The 24,512-nt window shown below is 43.3% G+C and overlaps 1 protein-coding gene across 1 annotated transcript; it reads left to right on the top strand.

The window, feature by feature from the left end:
- The first annotated feature begins 2,312 nt into the window (after window positions 1–2,312).
- On the top strand, window positions 2,313–14,721 carry EIF1AX (eukaryotic translation initiation factor 1A X-linked). Its single transcript, XM_082304749.1, has 7 exons — window positions 2,313–2,476; window positions 4,098–4,181; window positions 6,024–6,127; window positions 7,781–7,831; window positions 8,813–8,894; window positions 9,002–9,093; window positions 11,264–14,721. The coding sequence occupies exons 1-7, from the start codon at window positions 2,461–2,463 to the stop codon at window positions 11,267–11,269; spliced, it is 435 nt and encodes a 144-aa protein (XP_082160875.1). The 5' UTR covers window positions 2,313–2,460; the 3' UTR covers window positions 11,270–14,721.
- The last annotated feature ends 9,791 nt before the right edge of the window (window positions 14,722–24,512 follow it).

Here is a 24,512-nt window from a genome sequence, read left to right as displayed (position 1 = left end):
TCAAGAGAATATTTAAAACTTTTTTTCTAAAGAGACAAGGGCATAAGAAAATAGATTTACGTGTCTGGGATTTTTTTGTGTGTGTTTTGCTTTTGTAAATGTGGTGTACCAACTAAGGCTGTGCTTTTCTATTATTGGAAGGAAAGGATTCAAAGTGTGCTGGTCCTTAGTAAGCAGCAATGGTCAATAGATGAATTTTCACTTATGAAAATGATGTAAATGATTAGCTTTATCTTGATACTCTTGACCTAATCAAAGGGAAGGTGTACTTAGGAGGGATGTAATTATTTTGCAACCTGGGGGGGGGGGAGGGGGAGTCTACTTAAATCGTTTTTTAAAAAAAAAAAAGGACAAAATCACAGATAAAATATTTTTCTACAATTCTATACAATCATACTTTATACTAGTTTTCTCAGCATGGCATGTAAGTGAGTCTAAGGTACTGTTCCAGGGAATCAGTGGTATTGTACCTTGTTCTAGACCATTACAATAGCATCTGTTAGATGCTTGGCACTGCTGTCGTAGAACTGAAATGCTAGTAAAAAAAAATTGTACTGAATACTTTAAATGATTGTTTTATTCAGAGTCTGATCTAGGAAATGTTCTAATCATGCTATTAATGTGTAATTAGAACTGTTCCAGATGTAACTATGAACAGTTCTGGAAAGATATCATTGCTTGTACTCCTGTCTAATGGCAGGTTTTGTAGTCTTCAAAAGAAATTGAAATTTCTACTATGAATAAACTTTCAAACATCTTAAAAAAAGGTGCTTTTTTGGTTAATCATTTGTTCTACCCAGTTATAAAAGTTGTTGTTTGTTCATCACTAACACTGGATGCCACATTTGCAGCATACCAAGTGTGCATTTCCAACCAGAGTTTTTAATAAGCAAGCGTTTGTCAGTGAAAATGTGACAATATTGCAGCACTTTTAGTCAGATCACTATTATTAAGGCAAATTAGGGAGCCAAAGGAAAAACACTTGTATTCAGTAGATGCTATAGGCCCAATATAGGACACAGCAAGACCAAAGCGCAAGAATGTTTTATTTTAATACCCTGTAAAGACTCCAGTCCACTGTAAAGTACAACTTAAAGGGAGGCTGCCAAATAATACTTGCAATGCCTGCATTGCTCTGGACATTGAAAATAGAGGCCTATTTGATTATTAATGAACATCTAAACATTTGAAAAATGAGAACGTATGCATAAGCACTCCATTAACAACATGCCCACGCGGTTCAGCAGCTCACGCAACTTGGAAGCTTACAACGGTCCTTCTTTTCGGCCTTGCAACCGGGAAAAGACGGAAGCTTTTTAAAAGTTTGCATAGTGTACGTGACGTGACGGTAGCTGTGACAGAACGCGCGCGGGGCGGCGGCAGGCGGGCGCGGAGAGGCTCGCCGGCGGGCAGCGCACAGCGCGACGCAAGGCGAGGGCGCGCAGAGGGCGGGGCTGCCCCTGCCCCCGCCCGCGCAGCCCCGCGCCCACGCGAGGCTCCGTCCTGCCTCTCCGAAAGCATTTTGAAATGAATTTTCGAGTAAACGGGGTGGTCTGTGAGCCTTGAGAAGCACGGTAAAGTAAGAACGGGGGGTCGACGTAACACGGGATGCCGATGATACCGTCTTGCCCTACGTCACTCTCCCACATTCGTGCGCCCCGTCTGTAACGGCTCATCAGTGACGTTTGCAACGTTTTCCCCCCCCCGAGGGCCGTGAGGTTCCCCCAGGCTGGGTGGGGGGTGTTGCCCGCTCCGCCGGGCGGAGGGGCGAGACCTCCTCCTCCCTAAAGCCCACCCCGAGAAGCCCCGGCAGTGCCCGTCCGCTGCCGCGCCCCAAGCCGACGCTGGGCCCCGCGCGGGGATGGGGCAGAGCGGCGGCTGCAGGCGGGGAGCAGGGACGGGGCGGCGGCGGGCTGCCGGCGGGGGGGGGTCTTTGGGGGCGGTGTTGTAAACAAGCCAAACGCGAAGCCGGGCGGCGGCGCTCCGGCGGCCCGCCCCGCCCCGCCCCGCTCAGGCGGCGGCCCCCGCTGCGCTCCCCGGCCCCGCCGCGCCGCCCGCCGCCGCCGCTCGCGCCCACAGCCGCCTGCTGGCGCCCCCGATTGGCCGCCGCTGCCCGCCCGGCGCGGAGCCCTGGCCAATGGCGCGGCGCCCGCCGATCACGACGCCCACCGAGGCGCTGCCGGCGGGCTGCCAGCAAGGGGCCAGGCGCATGCGCAGAGGCGGCGCTGCCGGCAGGCGGCGAGCCCGCCCGCGCGCCAGGGGGCGCTGTGGGTCGGATCGGCGCCAGCGGCCGGAACGCACGAGTCAGCCGCAGCCCCGGCCCCGGTCCCGCCGCGCGAGGAGCCGCCGCCGCCGCCGATCCCGCCCGGAGCCGCCGCCCGCCTCCGCCTCGCCGGAGCCGCTTGAAGCCGCAACCGCCGCCCCTGCCCGCAGCCCCCCCGCGGCGGAGCGCCCGGCGCCATGCCCAAGAATAAAGGTGAAGCGCCCTTCCCTCCGCCGGGCCTTCCGCGGCGGCCCGTCCCTTCGCCGTAGAGACGAGGCCGGGCCCGGGCGCGGCCGCGCCGGGGAGGCCTGAGGACGCCCCCCCCCCTCCCACCGCCCGCCGCCGCCTCTCACGTGGGAGCCGCCGCGGCCTGGTGCCCGCGGGCGGGGCGGGGAGGGGGCGGAGGAGCCCTCCCGGCCACCCCCCGTGCCGGCGGGTCCCCCGGGCCGCGTCCCCCGCCCCGCTCCCGGCCCTTGTCGGGCGCGGGTCCCGGCCTGGCCCCCGTGGTACGCGGCCCAGCGGCGTGTCGGAGGCCTCTGGGGCCTGGCCGGCCGGGAGGGGGAGGCCCTGGCGGGGCTCGGCTGTCAGGGGCGGCCCTGTCCGCCGCCCCTCGGGGGCGGCCGCCGGGGAAGCGGCCGGGTGTGCGTGCCCCTCCGTGCGCTCGCTGGGGACCGCTGCTTCTCCCCTTCCCCCCACCCCGCTGCCTGAAGGCAAAGAAGGAAAAGAGAAGAAGGGAACAGCAGCTTTTTCACAGGGCAGGGAAGTATGAGCTGCTCTTCTGCGTCCTCGTGAAGAGCATCTAACGCTGTTGCCACGTGTGTGCCTTTTTAAAAGGGCATCTTCGCTTGGAGCGTAAGCTTTGCTCCGAGTATTTCAAGGATTTCAGCACGACCATAACTCCTCAAGTTATTCTGCTGCTTTTTGGTGGTTATGTGCATCGGGTTATCTCACCATTATTTACGAGGTATTTGGTAGCAGCGGTCACAAAAACTGAAAATGGTGATCTTGTGCAAATCCTTGTTGAAGGCTACTGTCACTCCAGAGGAACCAGAACATCTTAAATAGTGGAGGCTCTAATCATTTAATTGCTATGTTACTACTCAGTTAAAAATTTAGAGCTAAAAATGATTAAGCACAAAATCTAGATCTGGATAGGATACTGTCCTGGTTTCGGCTGGCATAGAGTTAATTTTCTTCCTAGTAGCTGGCATAGTGCTGTGTTTTGGATTTAGGATGAGAATAACGTTGATAGCACACTGATGTTTTAGTTGTTGCTGAGCAGTGCTTGCACTAAGTCAAGGACTTTTCACCTTCTCATACTGCCCTGCCAGCGAGGAGGCTGGAGATGCACAAGAAGCTGAGAAGGGAATGCAGCCAGGACAGCTGACCCCAACTGGCCAAAGGGCTGTTCCATACCATATGATGTCACGCTGAACAAAAAAACTGGGGGGAGTTGGCTGGGGGGGCACACAGCTGCTGCTCAGGAGCTGACTGGGCCTCAGTCACCAGGTGGTGAGCAATTGCATTGTGCATCACTTGTTTTGTATATTCTTTTATCATTATTATTTCTTTTCCCTTCCCTTTTTGTCCTGTTAAATTGTCTTTATCTCAATCCACGAGTTCTACCTTTTTTCTGATTCTCTCCCCCATCCCATTGCGGGGGAGTGAGCAAGTGGCTGTGTGGTTTTTAGCTGCCTGCCGGGTTAAACCACGACAGATACTCAAAACAGCCATATAGGGAACAAGCACAGAAATCCTCATAAGTGTGATTATTTCATTCACTGTATTCCCAGATAGTAACACATGCTCTTTTTTTCCCCCCCTTTGAATTTAGGCAAAGGAGGTAAAAATAGGCGACGAGGTAAGAATGAGAATGAATCAGAAAAAAGAGAACTAGTGTTCAAGGAAGACGGGCAAGGTGAGTTTTCAACTATAGTATAGCAATGTCATTGTTTTCAGTCCGATATTTTAAGTGACGTATATTGGAAGTGTGATACACAAATAAAACATTTGGATGTCTAAGAAATACAAAGTTATTGTGGAATAAAGAGATGTATTCCTGTTGGGGTTGTATTTGAATACTAAATGACACATTGAGTGTAGGAGGAAGACATTAGGAAAAGGGAAATTTTAAATAGCTTCACCACTTAAGAACGAAGCTTGCCTCTCCTTGACCGTATTGTGATGCAGTGTGTAATACAGTGTGTATGTAAACATTCCCTAGAAATCCCTTGAGTGGCTCTGTGTGGGGGTCTGTAAGCAGCTAGCTTAGCTGACGTAGTTCAGTCTTGCCAGTAATTGTTTGCTGTCTCTTGGATGCACAGTCCCGCTTTCTGTTTTATACTGACTGTAACATTTCTTGGATCCTTCGATGAGCTCTCCAAAGTCACTGTCCTGGCAGAACAGTACACCTCGCTGGTCTTCCACTGTCCCCTGGTGGTTTGGTTGAATTGGCTCCTGGGTCAGTATGTCTTAACAATTATTAAAACAGGAGCAATAGTTAAGGTCCTTACTTGGATGTTGTCAGGTGAAGTAAGCCATGGGAGTGTTCAGCTGGGGGGTGATGACTAGGATTCCCTTCTCCCCTGCCTTTTGGTGACAGCGAGCTCACTTCCCTTTTGGCTTACCCTGTCTTGTGTGTCACACTCTTGTGGTTGCTCACATATATGCGAGTACTTGCCTAGTGAGCAGTTAATCAGTTGCTGTGTTGGAAATACTAGGAAAGTACTGACTTAAATCACTGTAAAAGAAGTGACCACTGAACTCATTTTTTTAAGCTCTTTCTGATATTCTGTGACAGTTGTAAGCAAAAAAGGAGTCGGTTTTGATGCACCTGTAAAACTTAAAATCCTTTTCAACTCCCTAGCAAAATCTACTTAATCATAGAATCGTTTAGGTTGAAAAAGACCTTTAAGATCATCGAGTAGAAATGTTAACCTGTCACTGCCAAGTCCACCCCTAAACCACGGCCCTAAGCACCACGTCTACCCGTCTTTTAAATACCTCCAGGGATGGAGACTCAACCACTTCCCTGGGCAGCCTGTTCCAGTGCCTGACCACCCTTTCAGTGAAGAAATTTTTCCTGATATCCAACCTAAACCTGCCCTGGCACAGCTTGAGGCCGTTTCCTCTTGTCCTATCACTTGTTACTAGGGAGAAGAGACCGACCCCCACCTCGCTACAGCCTCCTTTCAGGCAGTTGTAGAGAGCAATAAGGTCTCCCCTCAGCCTCCTCTTCCCCAGGCTAAACAACCCCAGCTCTCTCAGCCACTCCTCATAAGACTTGTGCTCTAGATCCTTCACCAGCTTCGTTGCCCTTCTTTGGACACGCTCCAGCACCTCCATGTCCTTCTTGTAGTGAGGGGCCCAAAACTGAACACAGTACTCGAGGTGCGGCCTCACCAGTGTCGAGTACAGGGGGACAACCTTGTCCATTAGGACGGGCTCTGTGATGCTTTCATAAACTTTCAAACTCTGAGTGTGACTTGATAACTCTAAAAATTATCTGTAGTAAGTATTTCAGAGGGAACAGAAGCATAGATGCAACCAAGAATGAGGAGTGTTTGAAAATGTTAACATCAACAACGATACAAAAACTGTGATACATTCAGGAGCCTGTGTGGCTGATCAAAGCTCCTCTCAGCTGTTCATGTTTGATAAAACGTTACAGCAAATTTTGGTTACAGTGGCAAAAGTTACTGGTTGTGTTATGAAGCTGTATTTGTTTAGAAGTTTTGCTATATGTTACCGTCTCTTTCAGAGTATGCCCAGGTGATCAAGATGTTAGGTAATGGAAGACTGGAGGCATTATGTTTTGATGGTGTGAAGAGGTTATGTCATATTAGAGGGAAACTAAGAAAAAAGGTAATTCTGAAGCATTGCAATAGAGAACAGTGGCATTATGCATGATATGTAATTGTAAAAATTTACCTATGTAGTTTGTTACAAAAGTTAATATTTCTACTGTACTTAATATCTTAAACTTCTTTTTTTATAGTAAACTAGTTTCTTCTTCTATTTATATTGCCAGCACAAAAATAGGCAGTCTTTGACTTGTGAGTGAACCTTGTGGTTAAAAGGCTGCCTTTGGATGTGTATATTTCGGGGGGGATATTTTTGGCTGCTTATGAAATACTAACTTTTCATGGTTTAGAAACTTAGATGTATATTAAATACTAGAAGCTCCCTAATTGCAGATGGGGAACTTGATGACTATTTGGAAAATCAGCATGTTATGTCTGAGACTAGATCAGTACTTAGTTTAGCAGGAGAACTTCCATTAACATGAAGATTGGCACCCAGCACAGGAAAATAAAGGTGTAAGAAGGTTGTCCAAAGCCACCTTTTTTTGTATGCTGTTTCCCCAAACGACTAAGAATTGGGGTTTGATACTCCACTTCGTTTGTTCTGGGGAGGAGCTGAATAATTACCATCTTCTCACTGGGTGACTTATCTGAGAATAGTTCAGTAAGGGTGGTTTTGGCTTCCCACAGGCACCTCAGATGCCATCATTTCATTGTCCACTTCATCAGTTCCCAAAACACTGAGCAAAGCTGATCTGCAACAGTTTGTACCTTCAGGGAAGTCAGGTGTACGTGTCTGCATTCTGAACTTTGCCATCTTTAGATGGTGTCCCCTCTTGCCCTTGTCAGATGTTACAGCTTTCTAACCTCTGCTGGTGTATGGTACGGAGGAGGTCCTCTCAGGTAGTCTGTTCCCAATAAAAACAGACGTTCACTGTGTTCATTCTGGATTATTCCACCTGTCTGTTTTTGGAGACCAGTGAATGCACCTGTCTTGGTATCAGTGTGAGCCCTGCTAGCTGCCTGCAATACGCTGCAATAAACTGTTGAAAGTAATGGAGAATGTACATAGATAAATGCTAGGTGCTGCAGAATTAATTTCTTGCTACAGAAAGCATTGCTTATCTCTCCCTCATGTCTGAAAGAAAGGAAATCTCAACTTAAATATATTTCATCTCCAAAAAAAATCAAGCTGATGTGGGATAGAACTATTTTGTGCGTTTAAATTAACATGTCCTGTTTTGCCAGCTTCTGGCTTTGGTTTGATTGATTAGCATAGTCAGGGACTAGAAACAACTCCATTCATTTTCTTGTGCTCTTCACTGTGCTTATCCATCACCCCCTTCATCAGGTTTTTCTTTCATTTTTGCCCTTGTGGAGCTCAGGTCACAGAGTAGTGGCTTGATGCATTATTTCTGTTTTCTCAGAAGTTATGACTTAACCACCTTGTTGGCTAGAAGCTCTTCAAAGAAGTTTGATTTGCTTTAGTAATAGCTCTGCAATGTGTGAAATAATATATCGATGAGTATTTATGCCCTTGATTTTGCTGTTGAAATGTGAAATGGGATATTTCCACTTCACTGGTTAGAAAGTGAAAATGGTGGCTGTAGTGAAATGTTTCATGGCTCTCAGTAAACCTAAACGTGCTGTTTGACTCTTGTGTTATACAACAAAAGTTGAATTCCTGCAATATAACATATGTTTTCTCTTTCAGGTTTGGATAAATACATCTGATATTATATTGGTTGGCTTAAGAGACTACCAGGTAAAAATTCAGTGTAATTTGCCAATAAAGAATGTCTTACAAACAGCTTTATTTAATGTTAAATTGCAGCAGGTATCATGAGGAAATTCACATCTAACTTCCTTTGAATTTGTATTTAGTTATGCTAAATCATGACTTTTAGTTTCCCTGTATTACAGAAAGATTGTCATGAGTAGATGACAAATCCTGGTTCAACTTGTTCTAAATTGCACCCTGAGACTTTGTGAGTGAAGGTGCTTATTGGCATCACACCTGACCTTTTTTTCCCAGGTGTAGCTGTTCAGTGCTTGCATCCTGTGATATAAGGGAGATTGAGCCAAGCACCAAACACTTTATTATGATAATCAGAATTTTTGGTAATCAGAATTTTGGAGCCTTGATGCTTAGGCTTTTACCTTAAGAGGCCAGTTGATCAGTGATTAGTTTCTAATTAAATTTCCAAAAATGGAGTAGCATAATTTTGCCTAATGTAAAGGTTAATGGAAAATAGTCGTCAAATTTTCATTAGGTAAATGCTTTTTCATGAATGTTAGTGTTGTGTCATCGCTTGTTTGAAGATAGATTCTGCTTGTGAAATGCACATTAGCGTTGTAAACATTTAAGACACTGTCGTTTACTGTATATATTAAACTACTTAAAACTAGGATGTTTTGACACTTTCTGACTGACCACCAAACACCTCACTATGTGTGTTCTCTGAAGAAAGATTAATTTCGAAGGCATGAAATTGAACTTCTCAAATTACTTCTAATAGGAGAAAATTAAGTTATCACCCAGAAGAAATGAAGATATTCTACAAATGAGCATTTTTTAGTTCACATTTAAAAGAACTGGAGGGGGAGGAGGAACAGTTATTTATTCTGTAAATAATATAGGTGTTATTCTTCTATAAATAATACAGGTGTTACTAATCTGCCAAGGTTAATAGGGAGGTTTTTTTCTTCATAGATGACTAATAAATTCTAATAAATTCTTATTTAGGATAACAAGGCTGATGTTATTCTAAAGTACAATGCAGATGAAGCCAGAAGTCTGAAAGCATATGGGGAGCTTCCAGAACATGGTAAGAATCTTTTCACTTCAAATCGGAAGTTCGCGTTGGACAAGAATATTCAGTCTATCTTGACTTGGTGTGAGTGCGCTCCTTAACTTCTCTAAATTCTTTTTTAGCTAAAATCAATGAAACAGACACATTTGGTCCTGGAGATGATGATGAAATCCAGTTTGATGATATTGGAGATGATGATGAAGATATTGATGATGTAAGTAGTAAACAATTATTTTGTATCATATGCTTGAAACTGTCATCTTTGGGAACAAGCTGGTTTTGGGTTTTGGTTTTTGTTTGTTTGTTTGTTTTAGAGCAAGTAAAATAATACATCGATGTTCAGAATAGCTCACCTTTTCAGGGACTGCTTCGGAAAGTGGTGTGGGTGTGTGCTTACCAGCTTTCTGTTCTCTCTTCTGTCCTACAATCATCCGCTAATTGACCCGTAAGCAAATAGTAGGCTTAGTGTCATACTATTAAAACATACATGGAGAGCAGTCTTCTCATTACCCTTAAGATGCCTAAAAGAAAATCAAAGTCATTTGACCCCAAAGACCGAGAGTTACATAGCAGCGTCCATTCAAATGATTGTGTACGCGAGGAGTTGCAGTGACACGAGTCGACAGCTACGTACGTGGGTGTAGCTGGGTATGTTCATGTGGAAGGAACTGAGCATAGCCCTCAGTACCGCTCTCTGAAGCGTAAGCTCCTTACAACAAGCTCATGATGGAAACCAAAGTAGATGATACAGGAAGGTTTAGCAGACTAGTAGGATTTCTTTGCGTCCCCTGCCCAGTAGGCTAGAAAGGCCTCTCGGGGAGCAGGCCAAAGATTGATGGGCTCCTGTGCCATGTAGGGCAGCTGTGGCCACGTCAGTTGAGACGGGGGGAGCCATAAACTGCTGATGCAAACTATATTGGATACCAGCTGCTGGAACAGGTCACAGGTTATATAGGTGTTTTGGGGAACTGCATGAACACATGTGGGTTTCACCTTCCTGATTCCTCTGTAGTTTTAACAACCTCACTATCTAATAATAACTACAGAAATAATTGAGGGATTTGTGCTTTTAAAAAAACAAGGACTTTAAGTCTCCATTTCTATTTACATAAAAATCATAAAAAGCTGCATCTTAGTAGTTACTAAAGTTAACTGTAATCCTGAATTTACAGATTGTCACAATCAGTTGTGCTACTGCTTATCACTAAGCCGTAGTCACTGACCACGCACACTCTTAAATTGTAGTAGTAAAATTGTTATAATTCAAATTATATAGTAAATTGCAGAAGTAGAATCTGCTGTGAATTGTTTTCTAAGATGGTGGACTTTATTTTGCAGTTGAGAGATGAATGTGTGCAGGGTCAACTGGCTGAGAGGATAAGTAGTAACTTACTGAGCCAGTGAGTTAACTTAATTGGATAGACTGTTCTAAGTATATTATTATGTTTTAATTCTTCATCTTTTTAGTCCTCTCTCTCTCTCTCTGAGTTGGTAATATGACTAATTCTCTTTAAATGCTTACATTAGTTTGACTTTTTTTGAGGTTCTCAATATATGATGCATTAGATCAAGTACTTTAAAAATATCAAAATCTTGATGAATTTTTTTTGAGACTTTTGAAAATTGCACTTTGGACCTGTCAGTGCTTGAGCTTACTGAAGATTTAGCTTAATGAAGCTAGAAATACTTTCTAGTACTGCGTGCTTTTAATAATGAAGCTATTGTAAGATGTCAAAGTGATAAGTAGCTGTAGGAATATTGAAAGAATAAAATTTGCAAGCTAATGGATCTTTGTGTGAGATGATGTATTTAAGTGAGCAGCTATGATTGTTTTTAAGCTTCTGCTAGCTATGCAATATAACATCAATGTCACGCTTTGAGAAAGGAAAAGACATAGAGAGAGAAAATGTGAATAGCCTCTCGGAGGATCATCCTAGTCTACCTAGAATAAAGCGCGGTTTCCAAGGTCGTAGTTAATGTGAAAGACTTGGTGGAACCTTTCCTTTATTGTTTCTGTCAGAATAGTTAAGAAAACCGTTCATTTTGCCACAAAATTAATTTGGATAGTCACTACTTAGGGAAGTTACCCTTAAACTCAGTTTTGGTTTTGAGAATCTTGGGCTAACTTATGTCTGTACTATTTATGTGTAATTGTACTGGCAGAACGGCTCACCTGCATAACTATAGTATCATAACAGTCGTGGGGATGTAAGAGGAGAGTAGCTGTTCACATGTTAAGAAAACAGGATATGAGCTGAGGCAAACACAGTACTGTACTGAGTTCAGGACGTCCCCTGTTGAACCATAAAATAGCTTAAAGACAGAGTTGCTTCATGAAAAATGCATGTGAATTAAATACATGGTGTGGTGTTTTTGCTTTTCAGATCTAATTTGGAACAGAGGTTTACATTCCGACTTTTTTCCTCCAAGGATGGTTCTACATTGATATTTCGATTATTTTTTGGGTGAAGTCCCTTTCTTTTAAGAAGACTGAAAATTCTCGGTAAAGAGTGTAGTTTGTTACATCAAAAGGATTTATTTTCAATGTTTGTTTTAAAGTATTTATATTTCTTTAGAAATGGATAATGCTGGATTATCACAAAGGTTCAATGAAAAGCCACAAATATTTTGTCTCTTCACCAATTAGAGCTTTTACCTCTGGATGTAAGTGAGATACAGTGACATGGGCTGTAAAAGACTGCATTTTTCCCTCTTCTGCTTTCATCACTACAATTCCAGTTAAACTTGTATTTTGAAATAAAAATTGTTTACCCTGTAATTATCATGGATTTTGATTAAATACAAATACCCAGTTCAGATTAGTCTCAAATCATACTATGCAGTGTCTGTCCTTATACCCCTTGCCTTGATGTTAACTTTAAAAAGATTTTGATAATATAAAAGGAAGGCAGAAATCTGCATTTAAATTCATAATGCATGATGAATCTGCTTTCCATGTCTAGTAGCATGCTGCTATTTTTATACTGATTTTGATAATTAAAAACACGCATTATTTCAAAGATGTAAATTTGCCACAGTGGAGGGGTAGGGGAGAAGTAAAGATAAAAAGTAAGCAGCATCTCAAATTTGCAGTTGTTAAAAACTGTCTTGTATGCATAGCTCTTCTGTGTTGGAAGTACAGTAGCCAAGCTGTAGTTGCAGAAGATGAACACTGGGTGGCACCCAACTAAACAGGGATCCGTTAATACACAGCATGAACAGTTGGGTTTGTACTGAAAAATACGCAAAATAGTTGTTCCCCAAAGTGAATGCTTAACATTCTTGATATGTTAAACATGTAGAATATTTTTACATTATAGAAAAGGTTATGTTAAGAGTAGAGTTTTATTTTAATCTTAAATTCCATACATTGTAAGGTACAACATTAAAGCTTATGTGAACTTTGAATAACAATATAAATGAGAAAACAAATTTGTGTCAAACGTAGGAAAAGAATCTTTTCATCCAGAATAAATCACTGAAACAAACTAATGGAAAGATTCTTCTCCACCTTCAGACTGGAGGAGTCAGTCAAGAAGCTGAATAAAGACTAACATCATCATGCAAATATTATTTTGTGGTAGCCTTAGTTTCTTTGTCTTCAATTATGTATTTAACAACTCTGAAAGCAGGTTAATGGAAAACTTCCTTTTGTGCCATAAAAATCTGATTCTTGACACTTGTATTCGTTATACAGTCTTTTTGGTATGATGTAAAGTGACTACCCCAATAGATAAAAACAAAATGGCTTTAAATATGGAGTGGCCTCGTTGCTTTACGTGATTTTTAAGGAGGAGTTCTGTGCTAGATTTGAACTTCCAGACCTTTTACGAAAATGTCTTCTCTTTTACTTTTTTTCTTTCATTATGGTGTCTATTTTCCTTACGTGGAACTGGTAGCTTATTCTGGGGATAATGTTTTCTTAGTGTTAAGTAATTTTGCCAAATGTTTCATGGGTTTTAAATATTTGTTGTAAAAACTTGCTAAATATTGGGAAAAGATACTACCAATACAGCATTCTTACTCCACTGATCTTAGAGTATATGAATTTGCTGTCTGTGTGTGCCTATAAGGTTCAGTTGTGAAGCAACAACATAAATGCTGTAATGTTTCAGAATAAGGTTTATACCTCATTCCCTAGCTCATCGGTTTCCTCAACACATTAAGCAGACTATGAGCAGCTCTGAAAGTGGTTAAAAGCTCTCAAAACTGATCTTGAGGTCCAAGTGCAGAAGGTGTCTGTTCTTTGTTGTGCTAGCAGAAAGGTTAATGATTAAATTACAATGAATGTTTTCTGAAGATACAGATATTATGGAAATTATCCTTGCCAAAACCAATCTTGTACATGTGGGAAAAATGTAAAGTGCGTGGTCAGTGGTAAGGAGAAATACAAATGAATGCACTGCTGTTGCAAGGAACTTGCTTCACTATACCAGAGTTCTCCAGTATAACAGAGACTTCAACTGTGGGACAAAGATGAAACTCTCTGTTCCTGGCAGAATTGGTTATGGTTTGCCCTGAGGTTCCTTCCAATCTTTATTGCTCCCAGTCTCATGTCCGGCTCAGCCTAAACTCTGCAGAGTTCTTAAGGACGTTTCCTGTTTAACTGTTAATTTCTTATTAATGCTCTGGCTCAACACCATCTGGTTTCTACTTACATGCTACTTACATGCCTTCCTTGAATACCTTTCCTCATCTTGTTCCTCTGTCCACTGCTAAAGCTCCTGTCACAGTCCAATCTAGGCAGCTTTATGTCGTCCCTTCTTGCTCCTCTTTTCTTCTGGGGGGGGGAAACAGCGTGCACAAGTAGCTCTCTTTTCAGTGTCTCCATGCAAAGGACAGTGGTAGAACAGCAGCTGCCAGGTGGAGGATTGCAGGATTGCTGACTGAAGCCGTGAAAGGTGCTCCATCTGTAGGAGTATTTTCTAGACAAATTTTTAATAATTCTTGTTTAATTTTGGGAACTGCTGCTGGCTTTTTACCTATAGTGTAAAATTGAAAGTAGGGATTCAGAAATTAATTTCATGCAGCTAAAAGTGTAACCTTTGTGTTCTCTAAGATGTTTCCCACTTTGAGGTCTTCTCCGTGATTAAAACTTTGAAATGTGATTTTTGTTCATTGTTCCAAATCTTTGTTTCGTCACCTTGTAACAGGGGCAGCTGTGCATTTGGTTGGACAGCCTTAATGCTTTTCCACTAATCTTTAGCAGATATAGTCCAGATGCACTAATGGAAAAAAGTATATGGTTTAAAAAAAAAAAAAAAACTCTCCTTATGCTAAGAGGAGGAGGAGCCGGTAACCTGTGGTTGTTGAGCTCTGTGCCATTTACTTGTTACTACTGACAGCTCCCATCATATGACTGTGCACTCTCTGCTACTATGCATATATGTGGTACTATGTGCTAGTGCCACCCATACATATGCTACATGCCATACGTATGTATGGTACCATATATATACATGTAGATACTTGAAGTAAATTAGTGGACAGTGTAGAACCTGGTAGCGGTTAGGCTGGCACAACGATTGCTCCGTGATCTGAGTGATGTCCATGAATAAAAATGAGCTGGTGACGGAGGGTGACAGTTTGCTCGGCGTGGTACCCGGCTGCGCTCCCGACGGCTTCCTCGCGATGAGCGGGTGGGACTCGTGGCACGTCTGGGTTGTGAACGAACGCTGGCACCGCGGCGCCCTGTGGCCCTCCAGTGATGAGGTAAGCCTTGTTTTCAGGTGAGTTGGGGTGTTGCCTGCTCCGACTGTTGAGCAAGCTTCAATCTAAGCCATAGCCATTTGCTGTTACTGGACATGAATATTGTGGGACTTGGATACCTGTATCCTGTGGTTCAGTAGAGGACTCAAGCCGAGGTTTTTGTCTGTGAACACCGTGCAATCTAGGCAGTTTGACCACTTCACAGAAGCGAGGGCTTGGAAGTTAAAGTAAGTGCAGCCTTCTGTGTGGGAAGAGGAAAGTATTACCTGAAATAATCATGCAGTATTCTGAGCACAGCTTTATTTGTCCCTTTAAACTTGAGGTCTGTCGCTGGCTTTTGTGAAGGCAGTCATTGGCAGTGCTTTCTCATTTTTACACAAAGCAACGCATCTTCAGAATTTTTTCTCAGGATGTGCATACTCTTTGGGGAAGGAGGGAGAAGAGGTGAGCAGGGAGGATGCTTTTCCTTTATTTTTTTTTTAATCACAATCAAGCATGATTCAGAGTCCCTATTGATTAATTCAGGTTGCTTGTGCTGTATCTTGCCATCAAATTTAATGCCGAAGATCAACTTTGTGATTGTAAAATACAATCATCTCAACCAAATAGAGAGGCAAGCTGGAAATAGTGAGTACCTTCATGTCATAATTCCGCCTAAGTAGTAGGTACTAGCAGCAGGGTACCGCTAGAAGCATCTAAAGACTTGTTGCTCCTTTCAAGTGCTTTGCTCCTGGGCCACACTTGGGATCCAGAGATTTTAATTATACTGATTATATTTTCAGCCTTTCCTTTAGATGTTTGGTGGGACAAAAATACTTTAAAAAGCATATAGATGAGACCGTGTTGTCTATCATATAAGTTAGCTTTTCTTCATGTTTTCTCCAATGTGTTTGTAGACAGAGAGGACGCTTGCCCAGCAGTTTTATTTATATCCAGGCTGTCAGCTCAAGAAAGGAAAGCTTAATCAGAAGCTGAAAGAGACTTGGTAACAGTTAAGAGACCTATTACTGCATCACTTACCTATCAGTAAATTCTCTTTTGAAGTACTCTTAGTGTATTTTGCAGGCACGTTCGTCCCTCTTGTGTAAGTGGGTAGCTCCAGTCCAGTGCCTCCAGTCTGTGTCTAGGCTGCGATGGTGTGGGAGTGTCTTCCACGGTGTCGTGGTTTAACCCCAGCCAGCAACTAAGCACCACGCAGCCGCTCGCTCACTCCCCCCCAGTGGGATGGGGAGAGAATCGGAAGGGTAAAAGGGAGGAAACTCGTGGGTTGAGATAAGAACAGTTTAATAATTGAAGTAAAATAAATTAGAACAGTTAAATAGGCAAAGCAAAAACCGTGCACGCAAACAAAACAAAGCAAGGAATTCATTCACTACTTCCCATGGGCAGACAGGTGTTCAGCCATCTCCAGGAAAGCAGGGCTCCATCACGCGTAATGGTTACTTGGGAAGACAAACGCCATCATGCCCAATGTCCCCCTCCTTCCTTCTTCTTCCCCCAGCTTATATATATACTGAGCATGACGCCATATGGTATGGAATAGCCCCTTGGCCAGTCTGGGTCAGCTGTCCTGGCTGTGCCCCCTCCCAGCTTCTTGTGCACCCGGCAGAGCATGGGCAGTTGAAAAGTCCTTTACCACTGTGAGCGCCACTTAGCAACTACTTAGCAAGAACAAAACGTCAGTGTATCCTCGACATTGTTCTCATCCTAAACCCAAAACACAGCCCCATACCGGCCACCAAGACGAAAATTAACTCTATCCCAGCTGAAACCAGGACACACGGTCACTAGCATCTATATTCCTTAATCAGCCCTGCTCTTCTTTATGGTTAAGTTAATGAATTTTATTCCCGGTTGAGGAAGATCATCAGGAAAATGCCCTTGCATGCTTGGCCTCTGGAGGGAGCAGACAAGCAACAAACCAAGCCAACCTTGGCAGATTAGAGCCAGCAGATTGCTTCAGCTTCTCGGTAGAAGGAGTTTCTGTCGCTGGGTTTCAGGGACTCTGAGGTGCCCGGTGTCTGCAGTAATTATTGCCGGGAATGCAAACACTTAAGATGTTTTTTTCAAGGTTTTTGAAGTACATCACCTTCTTCCTAAAAAGTAATCTGATTCAAGCATACAAGTATGGGCTGAAGTGCAAGCCTGTCACTGGCTGCAATACGTGACGGAAACTGCTGTCCCCAAACGTAGTAGGTACAGCAAAGAGCGGCAGATCCGCTGGAGGATCCCCGTGGGACACCCAGCCCCGCGTGGGCTCTATGCGTTCCGCTCTCAGTGGTACCCGCTGTCAGGGAGGCTTCGGCTTTGTGACAGCCCTCAAGACAGCGACAGGGCTCTGCAGTTACGGTGTTTAGCCTCTGTGCTTAGAGAGGAAAGCCAAGCGCTGCGAGGTGCTTGAGGAAACAGCTTCTGACTTACAAGGCTTTAAAACTAATTGTAGCAGACAGCGGGATGGGGTGGGGAAAGATGCGATAACGAGGTTTCTGAGAAGAATTTTACTCGTTTGCTACCTGACCCAGTGGAAAGATCTCCCCTGCTCATGGCTGAAACTGGAGACATATACAGAAACTGTAGTGGTTAAAGCTGTTGTCCTGAAGACTTGCCGAGAAGCTGAAGACCCTGAAAAGGTGTGGCAGACCTTGCCTTCTTCTGAACCTACAGACTGCGACTGTCCCCGCTTGCCTTGTCAAAGTGCTCTGGAACAGGCCTGGGGTGTAAATTACCTACTGCTGCAGCAGGCGGCTGACCAGAGGGAGTCTCGCAACAGCTCAGTCACAGGGACCTGGGTGTCTCGAGCAAATAACGATATGCAGCTAGATCCTAGGTTTTGCTGAAAATGGACAAAGTAGCCGGTGCTAAGTAACTGCGTAAGGTGTCACGGAATATATAGAGATGGATCTTCAGATTGGCAATGTAACCCCACGGTTTGCTGCTCATTGGCTGCAGTGTAGGAGCCTGAATAGAAATGAAAAGGAAGAAGCCAGAGATCAGTTGTTAGTGTGTGTAGGGATAGGTTTCCCTAGATTTGGGAAATAGCTTCTTAAGCTCTGGAGAGGTAGCGTTTAGACTTTTGCAGCTGTTAGCCTAACCAGAAGGACCTGCAGTATCTTATTCTCAGTGAACCTGTGGCTTATGAAATTTTTAATGGAACATTTGGTTCTTGGCACCTAAATGGCCCTAGCCACTTTGGAAAAGAAAAAGTATGGGTGCATCTATTGACATTAGTATTCATAAAGATGTTGGATGGTTCTGCTAGCCCTGTTAGCTGAAAACATCTTAAAAGCTGCCCTAAGAGCCATTGGTCTGGTTGTCCGCTCTTACTGTATTCCACTTGAGTGACTGGGTCAGAAGTAATGGGCACCCTGTATCCCACTGTGGTTGTCGGCTCCATCCCCTTAACAGCAGCTTATACCACTTGCAACCTAGTAACACATCTTTGGACTACTCCTGTTAACCAGAGTACTGGCGAGTGAGCGGAAACCTCTTCCCAAAATAGGGCACCGATTTCACAAAAGTGTTGGAAATAATGTGCAACAGCATAGGGATTGTTTTACTAAAAGTGTGAGTACGCCACCTACAAGTGGACCAAATACTGTCCCTGGTGTATTGTTATCCTACCGCCAACTAATGAAACCCTTCGGCTGGGGCTGCACGGCTAGAAGGCGCGTCCCCTGGGTGGTGGATAGGGGATCCCTCTCTGGAGGGTGCACCGGATAGGATTGAAGAAGGTGCCGCGAACCAACGCAGCCTAAGGGAAGGCCACCCTGACAGAAAAACCACTGGCCCTCCAAGTCATGGGGGTTGGGCAGGAGGCCAACTGCCTCCTCCCGGAAAAAAGAATAAAAAAAGTTGCAGAAACGACGAGCATCAACTCGGAGATGGAGAAAATCAGTAATGAAGTGAGGAGGAGGAGATGGAACTGGATCGGTCATGTCTTGAGGAAAAAACCAACAGAAGACTGCGCTGTGGCCCTTGGGACTCCAGAGCACGCAGCCGCAGACCGATCGAAGTGGAAGAACGATGTTCGCGCCTTGTGTGCCTCCTGGCACTGAGAGAATTCAGATCAGAACTAATGAAACAGTTGCTGAAAAGTAAGTGGAGAAAGCCAAGATTAGCTAGTGCTCCTCTGTATCGAATTATGCTGTAATCCTCAACAGCCGCCTCCTCCTCCCCTCCCCTCCCCACTTTGAATTGATGCCGTCGTATCGCTAGGTGTACGTTTTGCCTACAAAGGTAGGAACACTGATCTCGGGCTTCGTGAAATCTTTTAAACTAAACTGCTGTAAAGTTACTGTTTAGGAGTACAAAAGTCAAGGTTAATTGTAGTATTTAGTATAGGATAATACAGAAAATAATGTATGGTAACTAAGAAAGAGAAAAGAATATAGCCAGTTCCTGAATATGTGTTATCATAGGCAGCTTAGGTTAACCTAGCGATAGTTATGCAAGCAGATGTTAGGGAATCAAAAAACATTGAAGATGTGTGTCTGATTTAAGGTACGGAGAAGCATTTAGAAGAAATAGCTTGAGTGCCAAGTAGCCAATAACTTTATATTGAGAAGATAGCATGACTCTTTCTGATTACTTGCATAGATTGACATCTTCTAAATCAATTAAAATAATAAAAGGGGGAAGGGAGGAGAGTATGGCGTCTAATAGTTGCCTTCTTTAATACCCAAGCCCTCCTTAAAACAGGTAATTTCCTTATTACTGGTTTTCAAAATAATATTTACTCTTGATTGAATAGGTTTTTCTTTTTTTTTTCTGTACTCACATAATCATCATTTGCACATATGACTGTAGAAAATGTTAGTTTACATTCTTATATTCTTTATTCATATTACACAGTAAGGATAAGTAAATACCTCTTCATCTTCCTCTGAAAACCTGATTCTTCTGGGCCAAAGTCCTTGAACTCAGGATTTCTCAGTTAATGTTGGGTAGTGGCCTGGTTTCACCTGGGATAGAGTTATTTTTCTTCCCAGTAGCTGGTATAGTGCTGTGTTTTGGATTTACTATGAGAATAATGTTGATAACACACTGACGGTTTAGTTGTTGCTAAGTAGTGCTCACACCGGTCAAGGACTTTCCAGCTTCCCATGCTCTGCCCGGTGCACAAGGAGCTGGGAGGGGGCACAGCCAGGGGGGCTGACCCAGAGTGGCCACAGGGCTATGCCGTACCGCATGGCGTCATGCCCAGCATATAAACTGGGGGAGTTGGCCAGGGGGGGAGGACACCGCTGCTTGGGGATGTGCTGGGCATCGGTTGGTGGGTGGTGAGAAATTGCATCGTGCATCACTTGCTTTGTATATTATTATTATTATTATTATTATTATTATTATTATTATTATTATATTTTACTTTATTTTATTTCCATTTTTAAACTGTTCTTATCTCAACCTACAAGTTTTCTCACTTTCACTCTTCCAATTCTCTCCCCCATCCCACCGGGGAGGGGGAGTGAGCGAGCGGCTGTGTGGTGCTCAGTTGCTGGCTGGGGTTAAACCATGACAGCTTGTCATGTGCATTTCTTTAGCTTCATACTTTGCCATCCACACATTACACTGGTTCTCTTGTACTCCTCGTTGTTGAAACTTCTCAAGGGATTTTTGCACCTATTATTTCCTCTATCATGAAATATCGTTGTCATGGGAACACAGTGTTGTTCCTAATAGCTTAATATGCCTTAACAATTATCCTTTCCGTGTCCTTCCTGTAAAAAATAATATTCTTTTTATTTTACCTCAACATACCAAGTGGATGAACTTGGTAGGAGCATCAGCTACTCTTTTTCCTAAGGACATGGTTACAGTAGATGACACTCAGTGTTCCTTCCAATGGCTAACTAAGCATATTTTATGTTTTCTCTCTCCCCAAACCACACTTTCCTCAAGGGGAGCACATATATGTGTAATTAGAACTTAGACATACAGAAATAAAGCTGTTTAGCTGAGCTCCTGGCTCCTGGAATCTTTGGTAACTGTATGCCGTAGCTGAATGTCTATGTTTCAAAATAACTTGATATGGACATTATAGTTAGAAAATGCTTTATCAAGCCATATATTAATATTTCTCAGAAATATTTTAAAAATTGGTTTTTATGGCAACTACTTCAAAGGCTATACATAATTCACTAACCATAATTTAGTTAAAGAGATATCTTATCTTAACACTTAACTTACTAAAGCCTACACTTACTGTTCTGGTAGACTAAATTCTTTCTTCCAGTAACAGTCTGTTGCTTGTGATAAGAGATGGAGTGCCTAAGGGCAGTTACTAGCACAGTAAGTAGACGTGAAATGTATTGGGCATGGATCTTCCACCCCCACCACTATATAGCTTTTCCCATTAAACTCTAACCTCTGGATTAAGAAATCCAAAGTAAGTTCTGTTTCTTGTTCCACCCCCTGTCTCCACCACGCTCTGTTGCACTTCCCCGATTAGTCCCTTTTTAATCTTAAGTAATAGGGCTCTGAGTAAGTGCACTTCATCTCTCGCAGTATCTTGGAATATTTCAGGTCTGGTACATCAGCTGAGCACTTCGTAAACATGTGAAAATATCCAGTCTCTGTCAGATTGAAAGGACCATCTGGACCCTCTCATCCTGCTTTTGAAATAGCCAAAAGCAAATAGAGAAGAAGGGAGGAAACAAGTCACAGACAACAAAATCTCTCGTCTTGTATGATCTCCCACTTCCAGTGCTTACCAGCTTGGGGATTCCCCAGCTGGAGCTCACCGTGTCATGATAAACCCTCCCTTTTCAGTTAGGGAAATGGGGAGTGAGGACAAGAGTCATTCAGAAAAAGTCAGGAGAGAGATTTTTGATTCTACAAGTGACCAGGTTGCACAGGTGTGCTCTGGGGCTGTATCAGGAATCCAGATCGGGTGCTCAGCTCCAATCAGAAATATGTATTTTAATGGCATTGCTTAAAGATAGCAGCACAAGATTTGTTCTTTTGGTCAAAAAGCAGTTTTGGAGTCCATTCTTCTGTTAGAAAGCTCAGCTGTAAATCACTGAGGGCTCTATATATGCCAGCAGAATATTAGAGTCATTTTAGAACAGTAGATTACAAAGGGGAAAATATGTTCCTCTTTCAGGACTGAGAAAACCTTGAGGTCAATTCTCTTCATCACATGCTAGGAAAGTGTTAGACCTTCAGCTCCAAGTCGAGTCTCTCTCCAGGCTCCTGTCGGACACTCCCCACCCCATCTGAAAAGACTTCAAATCTTTGTTCTCTCCATAGGGGTGTGATGGTGTCTGCCTTGCTTGCTAGCAGCCTGCTGAGATTTGCCACGGAGCAGAACCACCTCCTGTGGTGGTGGGGCTGCACAGGGCTTCTCTGAACCCTTTGGTCTTCTCAAGAACTGCTTCTGTCACTGACCTGTGCAGAAATACTGTCTCGAGCTCTGTTCAAACTTTTGCTCAGTATGCCACCACAAAAGCATTTCAATTTGATGGTGCAGTTGGCTGCGTGCTCCTCCAACCTCTATTTTTAGAGGTCTGCAAGACTATCCTTCATTCAGCTGCATGAGGCTAGGTAAAGGTGTAGGGGGTATATGGCTTAGAGGCATCCACCCCATGACAATCATTTGGAGCAAAAAGTTAACTAACTCATTTACCAAATACTGGAAGCTATTTAAAATGTACATTCTTCCTTTGTATTTACCTTTGAATCCCTCAACAAAACTTGGGTACGAGATGCATCCAGAAGATGGGGCACGTTCTTCCCCTTTTGTAGGTTGCTTATGCAGTTTGACAGAGGAAAGTACTGCTAGATCTAAAAGTGTTTCCAGCTCAAATAATCACATCTATGCATAGCACAGTGAGAATACACCTTTGAACAGCAGATTTTTTAATAACTTCCTTTTTTGTGCTGTGAAGTAAAGGCTAAGTGTACTCTAGTACCCTGTTTCAAGCCTCTTGTACAGGTGATGTATGCATGCCTAAAGAGACAAGGTGTAAACCACTGAGCACTCCTCAAACTAGAATTCCGAGAAATTTAAACTTTCAAGATGTTTGGGGAGTTAACATTGATCCTCAGAACACGCTGAAGAACACGGTCTGTGAGGAGAAAATGAGATCCAGTGGAGGTCAGAAGGACTATTACATCTTGCATCTCAGTCGGAGATTCAGATTAGGGGCTCCTGCCTGTTTACATAGTTTTTAATATTTTTCATGGTAACAATAGCGAATGCACCTAGTTTACATAGCTGAAGTACTATATCCACATGATTTCTTCAGCAGATATTATTATGTTGTCCTGTTACAGAATAATAAGAAATCAGAAGCCATAGAAACCTTGCCCTCTCTCGGGCTGAGCTGAATTAGTGGTAGCGTGGGAGTCTCTTCAACTAAAGTTCCCCCACTGTAGTAGTTCTGTGAAATTAGTCCCTTGATGGTACTGAGGGTTAGTTTTATGTTAATCGGTAGAGAATTGAGTATTGACCACTTTATGAAGTTGGTATTTGTATTACTCTATTTCTCTATGGTTGTGTTGGCAGGCCAATATTGCATTGGTATAACTGGCACAGAAAAGGGCTGGAAACTAACACTTATTAAAACATGAGAGCTTCTGAAACAGTAAAAATTCTAACACTGATAATTGGCAAGACAATGTTTTTGGATAAATGATCTTTAGGTACTTCCCTGGTCAATGCTCATTTTGAACCTCTGCCATAGTATACCAATACAACAGTTGGTGTAGCACATTTTGAACCATCTCAGGGAAGTTAAGTTACTTAAGGAAACTTTTTTTTTTTTAAAACCTATTTTAAGCTGGGTCACTTCCCCTGTTCAGTTTGCATTAGTGCCAGCCCAGCTGGAGGAGAAATGCACTAGGAGGTGAGAAGAGTGGTGGAGCTATGAAGACTGTTGGAAGCTGGTATAGCCTCTGAAGACTTTGAGGAAATCATGGCCTTAATTAGTTGTTAGACTCACAGAATTGTATAGGTTGGAAGGGACCTCTTGGGGTTGCTAGTCCAACCTCCGGTGCAAAGCAGGTCCACTTAGAGCAGGTTGCTCATAGCTTTGTACTGTCGCTTTTTGAGTATTTCCAAGGATGGAGGTTCCATGGCCTCTCTGGGAAACATGTTCCAGGGTTTGAACACTCTCATGGTTAAAAAGAAATAACTTCCTTGTATCTCATTGGAATCTTCTGTGTTCTGAGTTGTGTCCATTGCCTCTTGTTCATCCACAGCACGCAACCAAGAAGAGTCTGGCGCTTTCTTCTCTTCCCCTCCACCCCACTTACATAGCTGCAGAGAGGAGTAAGATCTCCCCTCATCATTCTTTCCTACAGACTGAAGAAACCTAGATCTCTGAGCCTCTCCTCAGCATCATGTGCTCCAGTCCCTTCAGCAGACTTATTAGTCATCTGCTAGACTTGCTCATTTTTCTCATGCTGGGGAGCCCCAAAATGGACACGGTATTTCGGATGCAGTCTCAACATAACAGTGTTCTTCACTGCAGTCTGAGACAAGCATCTGGTGTATGATTTTTTTTGTCCACTACTGAGCCATTGGAGCACTCGATCTGAATCACAAGACTTGAACTTGACTCCAAGAATTTGAGAACTCCTGGCTCACTTGCCTGTTAGGGAGGGTAACTGAGTGATTCTGTCTCAGCAGAGGAGTTGCATGAAGTGAAAAAATACAATTGGGAGGTACTGCATAAAAAATGTAGAGTTTCCCCCCTCTTTTTTTTTTTTTTTAGACTAGCTTTTATCAAAAAAACACATTGCTAGTGCAATCAGATGTGCCTGTATCTCTAGTGAAAACTGCACCACAGACTATGGTACTGGTCACTCTCATAACCACAGATACATAGATCTGAAAACCTTTTGGGGAAAAAAAAATAATTCTCATGTTTTACAGACTACCTGTGAATTATTTTTGAAATTTTTGTGTGTGTTTTTGAAGCT

Source organism: Platalea leucorodia, assembly GCF_965183815.1.
Source record: "Platalea leucorodia genome assembly, chromosome: 2".
Lineage (NCBI taxonomy): Eukaryota > Metazoa > Chordata > Aves > Pelecaniformes > Threskiornithidae > Platalea > Platalea leucorodia.
This window is presented reverse-complemented; position numbering and strand designations above follow the sequence as displayed.

Coding starts and splice junctions, on each gene's coding strand:
- EIF1AX (XM_082304749.1), top strand. Junction 6,128..7,780: donor GAGGGAAACTAAGAAAAAAG/GTAATTCTGAAG, acceptor TTTCTCTTTCAG/GTTTGGATAAATACATCTGA. Junction 7,832..8,812: donor TTGGCTTAAGAGACTACCAG/GTAAAAATTCAG, acceptor ATTCTTATTTAG/GATAACAAGGCTGATGTTAT.